The sequence below is a fragment of the Armigeres subalbatus genome, unplaced genomic scaffold (assembly GCF_024139115.2).
Source record: "Armigeres subalbatus isolate Guangzhou_Male unplaced genomic scaffold, GZ_Asu_2 Contig245, whole genome shotgun sequence".
Taxonomy (NCBI): domain Eukaryota; kingdom Metazoa; phylum Arthropoda; class Insecta; order Diptera; family Culicidae; genus Armigeres; species Armigeres subalbatus.
In genome coordinates, this window is record NW_026942982.1 from 359,811 (window position 1) to 371,825 (window position 12,015).

The 12,015-nt window shown below is 42.6% G+C and overlaps 1 protein-coding gene across 1 annotated transcript; it reads right to left on the bottom strand.

Moving 5' to 3' along the window:
* Positions 1 to 1,122: 1,122 nt before the first annotated feature.
* Positions 1,123 to 10,874, bottom strand: LOC134203812 (sphingolipid delta(4)-desaturase DES1-like). Its single transcript, XM_062678660.1, has 2 exons — positions 9,823 to 10,874; positions 1,123 to 1,235 (listed from the first exon to the last, which is right to left on the bottom strand). Exon 1 carries the CDS (start codon positions 10,799 to 10,801, stop codon positions 9,836 to 9,838), a length of 966 nt encoding a protein of 321 aa, XP_062534644.1. The 5' UTR covers positions 10,802 to 10,874; the 3' UTR covers positions 1,123 to 1,235; positions 9,823 to 9,835.
* Positions 10,875 to 12,015: the final 1,141 nt, after the last annotated feature.

Genomic DNA, 12,015 nt, shown 5'->3' on the forward strand with positions numbered 1-12,015 from the left:
AGGTCGTGGGTTCAATCCCAGGCCCGTTCCATTATCTTCCCACTTTGCATCTTTCTATATACTTCTCAAGTTCTTGCAATCGTTAGAACTGAAAATGGAGTCCCATACCGTTTCCATCTTCTAACAATTCCTTTAAGAGCTGTTCTATCATTCTGTTAGAATTGAAAAAGAACGGAAAAGCTCGTTTCCTGCATATCAATAAGAATATATAATCATTTCTTTCCTATCACATCGGCAATTCGTTAACCAAAACGATCCTCTGCCATAGAACCTAACCTCCTAATTCCAATCAAATTCCGCATGAACTCGTGGCAAGTGCAAAGGCGTTGTTGGCTTGCAGTGGGGAGAGTAACTGCATCAACATTTCCTCCCCATCCCCGATTACCTTAAGGACGTGGCCGGCATCTTAATTGACCATTGAAAGTCTAGTCTATTACCATTGTTCTGGTCAATCATGGTGTAGCAACTGAGAAGTGTACGTTCCTCAAGTTCAAAATGAGTGACTTTTTCACGGTGAGAATAATATCAACAAAAAACAGTACCCATTAATGGGCAAAGTCATCTAACCGTGTAAGGTTTGGTTGTGTTTACTCTATTTTTTTCCGTGTTTCGAATGTGAACTGGTATAATGCCTTTGACGTTACGATGTTCTCTATACCACCTTTGAATCCGTACTTGGGTACAGCTTTTTGAGCCCGAGTTACCCACCCGGTAAAAATCGTTTACTCATTAATGGGTACTTTTTCTCTGCTATCTCTTTCTCTCTGCTGAAAAAATCACCCATTTTAGGAGAATAAGTGGATTTACTCATTTAAATGAGTAGATCCACTTATTCTCCCAAAATGGGTAAAATTTTCAGCAGAGAGAAAGAGATAGAAAAGAAAAAGTACCCATTAATGAGTAAACGTGTTTCTCCGTGCATATGTTATGTGATGATAGTCTTTCTTATATTCGATAATTGTCAGTAATGGCAAGTCTTAAAATCAATCATTGTTTTTTTTTTGCCTTTCTCGTACAACAACCGAAAGACTATCATTCCACTCCAAAATCGATCGTTTTATAGAAGGCTAGGAAACCCATGATGTTATATATATGCTTTCTTTCGATTGCGGATGGTGTTAATACTTTGTTGATTTAATAAATATTTTATTAATATAAATAATAATGTACAAATATTCTAAAAAACATCACTTAATCCAATTTAATTGATTATTGTTCCATGGCATCCAGTCACACTGAAAAAAGAAAACGGAGAAAACATTAAAAAATTAGAAATTCACAACAGGGTGTCGACTCAAATTTGAAAATGAAATTCCCTGACTTTCCAGACCATTTCTCGAAAAATTCCAGGTATAAAAAATGTGTATAAAAATCTCTGCATGTTTGAATTCTGTCCATGTTCTAGGGCTACTGGAAGCCTAATCACTTCTAGAGGCAAAACATTAAGGATATGTAGAATTTCGTAGGTAATTCTGGTCGTTCACAAAGAATCAAGTAAATACGCAGAACTCCTGAAAGGTTTTCATAATTCACATCTTTCCAAACATTGATTAAAAAAATTCTGGTGCCTTCATCCACCATTGGGAACTGTCATGGACCCTCTGGAGTCGCAATAGACCTCCAAGACTACTGACACGACTTTTATTGACACGACTTTTGAACTCTTCCAAACCATCGTGGGAGATTCTAGAAATCCTTCTAAATCGTTAAAAAAAAATCTTACGGGTTGGGTATTTTCGTGGACATCGAGAAACCTCCATTGGCTCAAAACAATACTTACGGAGTAAGAATTTTTATTCATTCTCTGTGGAGTTAATGGACTTCTATAAATAGTCACGGACTTTGCAATCTTCCAGATAATCAGGAATTCAATCCCTCCAAGCTCACATAAATCCATGCAGCACATACAGTAAGCCCAGAAAAATATTCTAATCATGCAATACTTGAAATATTTTGGACTGAATATTCTCAATTCGTTTAATATTTGCCGATTGTGGCCTTTGGCAATGGTTCCATGAAAAAATATAAAAAATAGTCATTTTTGTGAAGAAGTGGCATAGCTAGGCTCATATGCTCATGTGCTCCCCAACCTACTCCTCCGTATATTTTATCGATTTTTAGTTTTTTGCCAAAAGTGAATCGATAGTCTTAGAATTCCAACATTGTTTTATTTATAAAAAGTTCAACTACTATCAACTATATGTCAGACAAGTATAACACCAACACGCAATGAAATTTTGAAAGGAACAATGAAGGGAATAATTATCTTCACAAAAAATACTAAAGCATTTTCACTAAAGTAATTTCTGGAAAAAAAATATCAAAGATCAACCAGAATATTTCCTGATAAAATTGTAAAATAAACATCAAAAGCAGCGAATGTTAAACTGAAACATTATTATTGACAACAACATTTTCCTCCGCTTGCGTCCAAGTATGGTTATGGAGTTTCGAGAAAATATTTTATTAAGACCACCGCCACCTACGTGCATGAGGTAGACCATATGATGCTTTTATTCACTATCATTTTCTCTACATGACTAATAATTTGACCACCTAAGGACATGAGGATCGGCCAATGACTTTATAAGCCCATCATCAAATGGAAGTTCACGAAATGTTTTTAAAACCTACAGAATCTTGTTTGGAGATGATGCCGATGCTGTGGTGTATTGTCAAAGGTCCACAAAGATAGTATTCGGCGTTTTCTTTATGCTACGTACACACCAGTCAAGCAGTTCGACGAACATTGACTCCACCCCCAAGAAAACGCTTCGGTTGCTGCTTTGTTGGAACGTGTGTTAAGTTGTTCGAACAACCATTTGACAGTTGGCGGCTCGGTTGGAAAAAATTAAAACGGTTTGATTTTGGTTTGAGTTGTCGGGGGTGGAGTCAAGGTTCGCCGAACATGTTTGAGCATTTGTAGTGAAGTTGCACAAACCCCCATATATTTTTTGATGGTTGGTGCTCGAGTTGGTGCTTCGGTCGTTCGTGTGTGATATTGTTGGTCGAATAAATTGATTGTTCGTGTCGGTGTTGATAAAAATTGATGAATGTTTGAATAAACGGGAGGTGGAGTCAATGTTGGTCGAACTGCTTGACCGTGTGTACGTTCCATTAAACAAGCTTCTAAAAATATAGTTGTTGGTTGTATGTTGAACATTTTTGATGATTATTTGTGTATCGGTTCTGAACTATTTTCATCAAAAGGTAATATGATATATTAGAGTTGGCTACTAATCAACAATTTAAATTTATCGAAATAGATCGGATTTTTTTCCAATTTCCAACTTATTCGAGTCAGGTACGAGTCAGTGGCAAAAAAAATACTTAGTCGACTCGACTTAGTCGAGTCAAGTACGAGACACTGGAGACGACCTTACTGTTGCGGTCGAAATACGTATCTGTCAAAGGTACAATAAATCAGTGGAATTAAAGGGAATTGTACAAACTCGTCTTATGACCAGTATTTGACAGAACTTTCAGAACTTCTTTTGTTTAATGGGAACATGACTTGAACGCTACTGAGAAAACTGCAAAAAATCAAAACGACCTCGACACAATACCACTCAAACTAAATAATCTAAAATATTAAAGGGGACTTTTTATAAAAAAAAATATTTGGATCAGGCTTCAACAGTGACCATTTGAAAAACGTAGCTTTGACACCTGTATTATTGCTTTGTCAGTGAAACAAACTCGAATGCCATGGTATGTATGGAATGGGCCCGGAATAGACTTTTAGTCTAGAGCTTGATAGTAAAAGTCATTGTCGACTGTAACTTCCTCGGAGTATTGTTTATCGGCTATTCAGTCTGATGACCAGTTAAAACGCTAGATTAATTTTGCTCCGAAGTTTTGGTACCATTATTGGTCTTTTTTTCAATGGATTCAGCGTGTCCTTAGTTTAACATTTTGCTCGAATTAAAAAAAATCACTATAAATTTAAATTTTCAATATTGGGTTTTGTGATTTTTTCCCTGACCTCAATCAAAATTCCCTGACTTTCCCTGACATTCCAGGTCCAAATTGAAATTCCCTGACTTTCCCTGACTTTCCAGGTTTTTCCAGGTAGTCGACACCCTGCACAACGCATAAAATCTGGAAGAGGATTTCTGTCTTGATTCTCCGTTTCATAGTTTCGCAATTAACTTATCAGAAGCAACGATGATATATAAGTTGTTTCCATTTTATGATTTTGGTAGACTTTGACACCGTTATATCGTATATTGGCATAATAAGCTAGGCTTAGCATTTTTTCCGAGACTAGATTTATATATGGAGACTGGGGAGACTTGATCCCCTTTTCTGATTTCCTATGTACTGCCGTCATACGCATATTTGTCCCATGTTTGGTGGGATTTCCTATATACATGGGACAATTATGCGTATAACGGCAGTGTATCACAGCCAAAAATAAATAAACATACGTGATTTCCACACAGACTCTCTAAGAAATGTATTATTTAACGCTACTGATGTATGACAGGCACGGCAAATGCTGGGTAAAGCGTACCATTGGTACTTCGCGTACCTGAAGGAATAAAATAGACCCCATCTTGCGGTCCTTAGCCTCTTACCCAGCTACTCCTATCCCTACCTCCCCGTGGTGCTGGCCGGGATACGAGCAACCTTAGGGAAGATCGGGTAACCAACCCCGGTGGGAACTATGGTCGTATGCTGACAGGGAAAGGGGGGTTTGCTCCTCTCCGGAGGTGCAAATCTTACTGAGCGTCTGTTCTCCATGTCAGGTAATCATACCATCTATCAGAGCTGCGGCAACACTCACGAGCTGGGAACAGCTTTCATAGTGATGGGCGATATGCAAAGGCGCGTGATCGGGTGGTGGCCGATCAATGAAAGAATGTGCAGGTTGAGGATCAAAAGCCGGTTCTTCAACTTCATCATAATAAACGTCCATAGCCCACACTCCGGAAGCACTGATGATGATAAAGACGCATTCTACGCGCAGCTGGAACGTGAATACGACAGCTGCCCAAGCCACGACGTCAAAATCATCATAGGAGATTTAAACGCTCAGGTTGGCCAAGAGGAGGAGTTTAGACCGACTATTGGGATGTTCAGCGCTCACCGGCTGACGAACGAAAACGGCCTACGAGATCACCACTGCAGACAGAATCACAAATCGACCACGTTCTGATTGATGGACGGCACTTCTCCGACATGATCGACGTCAGTACATATCGTGGCGCTAGCATCGACTCTAACCACTATCTGGTGATGGTGAAACTGCGCCCAAAACTATCCGTCATCAACAATGTTCGGTACCGACGACCGCCGCGGTACGACCTAGAGCGACTGAAGCAACCTGATGTCGCCACTGCATACGCGCAGCATCTCGAGGCAGCGTTGCCGGAAGAGGGTGAGCTCGATGGGGCCCCTCTTGAGGACTGCTGGAATACAGTCAAAGCAGCCATTAACGACGCAGCGGAGAACAACGTCGAGTATATGGGTCGAAGTCGACGGAACGATTGGTTCGACGAAGAGGGCAGACAGATTCTGGAGGAGAAGGACGCAGCGCGGGCGGTCGCGCTGCAGCAAGGTACCCGGCAGAACGTGGAACGTTATAGACGAAAGCGGAGACAGCAGACCCGCCTTTTTCTGGAGAAGAAACGCCGCCTGGAAGAAGCGGAGTGCGAGGAGATGGAACTGCTGGAACGCAAGTTCTATCAGAAGCTCAACGCATCGCGCAAAGGCTTCGTGCCGCGAGCCGAAATGTGCCGGGATAAAGATGGGAGCATCTTGACGGACGAACGTGTGGTGATCGAAAGGTGGAAGCAGCACTACGAGGAACATTTGAATGGCGCTGAGAGTACAGGCAGTGAAAGTCAAGGCAGCGGAGGAGATGACTACGTCAGTTCAGCGGACGATGGAAGCCAACCAGCCCCCACCTTGAGGGAAGTTAAGGATGCTATTCAACAGCTAAAGACCAATAAAGCAGCTGGTAAGAATGGTATCGGAGCTGAGCCCATCAAGATGGGCCCGGAAAAGCTAGCCACTTGCCTGCACAAATTGATAGTCAGAATCTGGGAAACTGAACAGCTACCGGAGGAGTGGAACGAAGGGGTTATATGCCCCATCTACAAGAAAGGGGACAAGCTGGAGTGTGAGAACTTTCGAGCGATCACCATCCTTAATGCCGCCCACAAAGTGATATCCCAGATCATCTTCCGTCGTCTGTCACCATTAGTGAATGAGTTCGTGGGAAGTTATCAAGCCGGCTTCGTTGACGGCCGCTCGACAACGGACCAGATCTTTACTGTACGGCAAATCATTCAAAAATGCCGTGAATACCAGGTCCCAACGCACCATATGTTCGTTGATTTCAAGGCGGCATACGACAGTACAGACCGCGTAGAGCTATGGAAAATTATGGACGAGAACAGCTTCCCTGGGAAGCTTACCAGACTGATCAAAGCAACGGTGGATGGTGTGCAAAACTGTGTGAAGATTTCGGGTGAACACTCCAGTTCGTTCGAATCGCACCGGGGACTAAGACAAGGTGGTGGACTTTCGTGCCTATTGTTCAACATTGCGCTAGAAGGTGTCATGCGGAGAGCCGGGTGTAACAGCCGGGGTACGATTTTCAACAGATCCAGTCAATTTATTTGCTTCGCGATGACATATACATTGTCGGCCGAACATTTGCAAAGGTGGCAGAACTGTACACCCGCCTGAAACGTGAAGCAACAAAAGTTGGACTGGTGGTGAATGCGTCAAAGACAAAGTACATGCTTGTGGGCGGAACCGAGCGCGACAGGGCCCGCCTGGGAAGCAGTGTTACGATAGACGGGGATACCTTCGAGGTGGTTGAGGAATTCGTCTACCTCGGATCCTTGCTAACGGCTGACAACAACGTTAGTCGTGAAATACGAAGGCGCATCATCTGTGGAAGTCGGACCTACTACGGGCTCCAGATAAATCTGCGGTCGAAAAAGATTCGCCACCGCACCAAATGTGTCATGTACAAGACGCTAATAAGACCGGTTGTCCTCTACGGACTTCATGTCACATGGACAATACTCGAGGAGGACTTGCAAGCACTCGGAGTATTCGAGAGACGGGTGCTTAGGACCATCTTTGGCGGTGTGCAAGAAGACGGTGTGTGGCGGCGAAGAATGAACCACGAGCACGCCCAGCTCTACGGCGAACCCAGTATCCAGAAGGTAGCTAAAGCCGGAAGGGTACGATGGGCAGGACATGTTGCAAGAATGCCGGACAGCAACCCTGCAAAGATGGTGTCTCCAATTCGGCAGGTACGAGACGGCGTGAAGCACAGCAAGCGAGGTGGGCAAAATAGGTACAAAACGAAACGACTTGGCGACCGTGGGGCGCATTCGAGGATGGAGAATTGCGGCCTCGAACCGTGTAAAGTGGCGTTAAATTGTTGGTTCAGTGTTATCTGTTAAGATGTAAATTAAATAAATGAAATGAACTTGTTTGTTGGTGTTGAACTTAATTTTAAGATTAAAAAAACACCTAAATAAAGTTTAAAAAAATCTAAGAAGAAAAAAGGAAGAAGGAAGAAAAAAGGAAGACGAAAGAAGGAAGAAGCAAAAAGGAAGAAGGAAGAAAGAAGAAGGAAGAAGGAAGTAGAAAGAAGGAAGAAGGAAGAAAAGGAAGAAGGAAGAAGTAAGAAGGAAAAGGAAGAAAGAAGAACTTAGAAAGAAAGAAAAATTAAGGAAGAAAGAAGAGGAAAGAAGGACGAAGAAAGCAGAAAGAAGGAAGAAGTTAGAAGGAAGAAGTTAGAAGGAAGAAGTTAGAAGGAAGAAGGAAGAAAGATGGAAGGAGGAAGAAGGAAGAAAGAAGAAAGAAGGAATGAGGATGAAAGAAGAAAGAAGAAGGAAAGAGGAAGAAGGTCTACTTGTAAACTGAGGTCAATTTTTTTTAACTATTCGGCCAAACGGCATTCGGCCTGACACCCCGTCTTCTTGCACACTGCCAAAGATGACCCTAAGCACCCGTCGCTCGAATACTCCGAGTGCTTGCAAGTCCTCCTCGAGCATTATCCACGTTTCATGTCCGTAGAGGACTACCGGGGGCATCCTTAGCCGTGTGGTAAGACGCGCGGCTACAAAGCAAGGCCATGCTGAGGGTGGCTGGTTTCGATTCCCGGCGCCGATCTTGGAAATTTTCGGTTTGGAAATTGTCTCGACTTCCCTGGGCGTAAAAGTATCATAAGTAACTTGGTTTAGAAACCTCGCAGTTAATAACTGTAACATTTGGTGCGGTAGTGAATCTTTTTTGACCGCAGTATCTTCTGGAGTCCATAGTAAGCCCGACTTCCACAGATGATGCGCCTTCGTATTTCACGAGGATCCAAGGTAGACGAATTCATCGACCCCTTCGAAGTTATCCTCGTCTATCGTAATTCGTAACACTGCTTCCCAAGCGGGTCCTGTCGCGCTCGGTTCTGCCCACAAGCATGTATTTTGTCTTCGATCCATTCACCAGCAGTCCACTTTTGTTGCTTCACGTTTCAGGCGGGTGTACGTGTACAGTTCCTTTGCGGCCGACAATGTCCTTGTCATCCACGAAACAAATAAATTGACTGACTCTGTTGAAAATCGTACCCTGGCTGTTACACCCGGCTCTCCGCATAACACCTTCTAGCGCAATGTTGAACAACAGTCACGAAAGTCCATCACCTTGTTTTAGTCCCCGGCACGATACAAACGAACTGGAGTGTTAGTCCAAAATCTTCACACAGTTTTGCACACCATCCATCGTTGCTATGATCAGTCTGGTTAGCTTCCCAGAAAGCTGTTCTCGTCCATAATTTTCCATAGCTCTCCGCGGGCTATACTGTCGTATGCCGCCTTGAAATCAATGGTGCTTTGGGACCTGGTATTCACGGCATTTTCGAAGGATTTCACTGCCTGTAGTATCAAGTTAAGTTAAATGTTCCTCGAAGTGCTGCTTCCACCTTTCGATCACCACACGTTCATCCGTCAAGATACTCCCATCCTTATTCCAGCACATCTCGGATCGCGGCACGAAGCTTCTCCCAGGCTGCGTTCCGCGAAAAGTTTTTAGATTCAAAAATCACACAAATAAAATTCTAGGATTATGATTAAAATGACAGACTTTTAAGGTACCATCAAGTATTACATTGAAATACATAAGTCAAGAGTCAAACGACTCATTCTAAGATGTTTTACGAATCCGAGGATATTTCTGAAACAAATGAATTATATAAAAATCACAAAAATACCACATAAAGTACAAATGGAAAAATAAATCGGACTTTTATATAAAACCTTTGTTTTCGAATTAAGGTGGTTGGTCAGCTAAAGACCGCAATAAACCACATGGCGAGAGGGGGGAATAAAAATCGGCAAAAAATTACCACTTGGTTTCTGCATGGCCCCAAAGCACATTTCCATTTTCTCTTTACGAACAAAATATCACATGTTAGCCAAAAAGCCGCTTGGCGAGGTTTTGTCTGTATGTGACGATGTGATGAACTTTGTATACAACTTAAAAATCACTCTAATGAAGTTTAAAAAAATGTATGTGACGATCCAGATTCAGATGCACTTTATCAGGTGATAAAGCACGTAGGCTTAATGGGCTATTAAGGGAGTACAATAGCAATGTTTTACGTTTAATATATCGTTCAATACATCGAAGCACAACAAAATTGAATTACTTGCACTTAACGGTAGCATGACATGACATAATGTATGTCCAGAAAAAAATGTTATCTCTCTGTTCTACGCTACATTATCAGTTTAATCAATTATCTGCCGCTGAAAGCATTGTTGCCATTTCCCAGCGCCCATAAATAAAGTGACTCACCTGATATGTCTAATCATCCCGCTCTCTCGAATGCCCTGCGTTTGATTCGGGCGTAAGGTCCGATGGCGGGATCCATCACAAAATCGTACATGACACGCACCCAGGACGTATGTTGCGGCATGCTTTCGTAGAATTCCGGAGCAATTTTCTTCAACTCGGGCAACTTGCTCCCAGGAATGGCCGGGAAGTCATGATGCTCGTTGTGATACCCGACGTTGAACGTAATCCAGTTCAATGGGCCATAGTAGGAGTACGTTTCGAACCCTTTGGCATACATATAATGCTCGGCGATGAAATGACCGGCCACAGGATGTAGACCCATAGCTAGAAATGACCCAATCAATAGGTAGGCCAGCATTCTCCACCCGAAAATTGCCACCACCAGGCCATCAAATGTCAGTTGTATGGCAGTGTTTAGCATCTCCAGTTTTTCAACTGGGAGTGGGTTGACGAATAGTGGCCTTATAGCGTAGAACAAAGGTTGAAGAATCAGCCAGATAAACTTTCCAAAAGTATTGCAGAACAGCTTCGCTTCAAGAATGCTCGGCACGTCCGGATCCAGCCTTTCATCTGCCAAATATCTATGGTGCAAGGTGTGATATTTCTTGAAAGAAACTGACATCGGTATTCCGATTGGAAGGTTGCACCACATACCGAACAATCGGTTTGCCAACGGTCTTCCGTATCCGAACGCCATGTTGTGAGAAATTTCGTGATTGGCTAACATCAAAGAGTGATTGATAACACCGCCGAAGCAGTAAGCGACAATGGTAATCATTTTCCACGACTGATGCTGCATCACGTAGAGCATGACGATTTGCGTTAGTACCATAGCCGATACGATGTACTTGAACTGTGGGTCCGGTCCGAACAGCTTCTTAATTTGAGGATACTTTTGCAGCATGATACTGCGGCGGCTCGTGTGCGGCTGGTCATTGTAAACCCACTCGAAATCCGTTCGGGAGACGTGTTGACCCATTTAGAGGCTGGTATCGATTCGCCAGGCCGCGATCCGGACGAGTTTCGATTGGAAAATGTGTTTTAGCGCCCTGAGTTAGAAGTTGACTAAAGGGATTAGACGACCTCTGCGTAGCTTCAAGTGTAACGGTGGAGTACATAAGAACTGATAACGGTTATTGCAGCTTATCTATTTTTTCGGCATACGATAACGATATACGAGCCGGTTTCACGTAATGGTGATTTCTATGCAATTGTCATTCACCATGTTAGGGGTTATAATATCAAACATGCGGAATTGATTGAAATTACCATAATTTGTTGATTGATTTAAGGATTGCTTTATACAAATTTAACATCAGCAACACTATTTTTATAGCGGTACCCATTGTTTTACCATTTAGGACCGATGTCCACGTAGCGGTTTTTTACGCTGCGTGCACGCCGCGTTCACGCAAGGTACCCAGCATCAAATGGAGCAATGCCCACGTAAACGTGTGCACGACTACATTTGATGCTGGGTACCTTGCGTGGACGCGGCGTGCGCGCAGCCTAAAATATGCTACGTGGGCATCGGCCCAGGGATGAATTACTTATGAAATGTTGTGTAAATTTGGCTATATTGTCAGGGTCAATATTTGAAGCTGATTATTGACCACCATCCCCTAATCTCAAGATGCCATGTGACCCGTGTCGATAGCGGTGAAATAAATACCAAGTCGTAAACGGAGCCTCACGGATATCTCCACAGTGGGTGGTGACAACATTACCCCCCTCGGCACCAAGGAGAACTTCAATCAAACCCTCATACTTTGAAAAAAAAAATGAATACAACATATAGTGAATACATAGTCCTTTCCTACTAAGAATTCAGATCACTAATAAGTTCGACCTTCCAATCACAATCCGGAAACTCTTTCTGGAAGGTGCACTGACAAAAATCCAATCATATCCATTATGTGTGGCACACATAAATTTTGACTATAGCATTTCCCACATAACGGCTATGTGAATTCGCATAGCATATATGTGGAATCACACATAACCGTTATTAACTAATAACCTTTATGTGGATTCTCCCATAGCGGGTGGTTATTAACGCACACATAAAATTTATTTGTAAATTTCTTTAGATTTTTGCCAATAAAAATGTGTGGATTTTTATTAGTGTGCATGTGATCAAATTTAATAGACTTTCTGTGTACAAATGCATGCACGGAAGAATTAAATTACCCA

Coding starts and splice junctions, on each gene's coding strand:
- LOC134203812 (XM_062678660.1), bottom strand. CDS start 10,801: ATGGGTCAACACGTCTCCCGAACGGATTTCGAGTGGGTTTACAATGAC.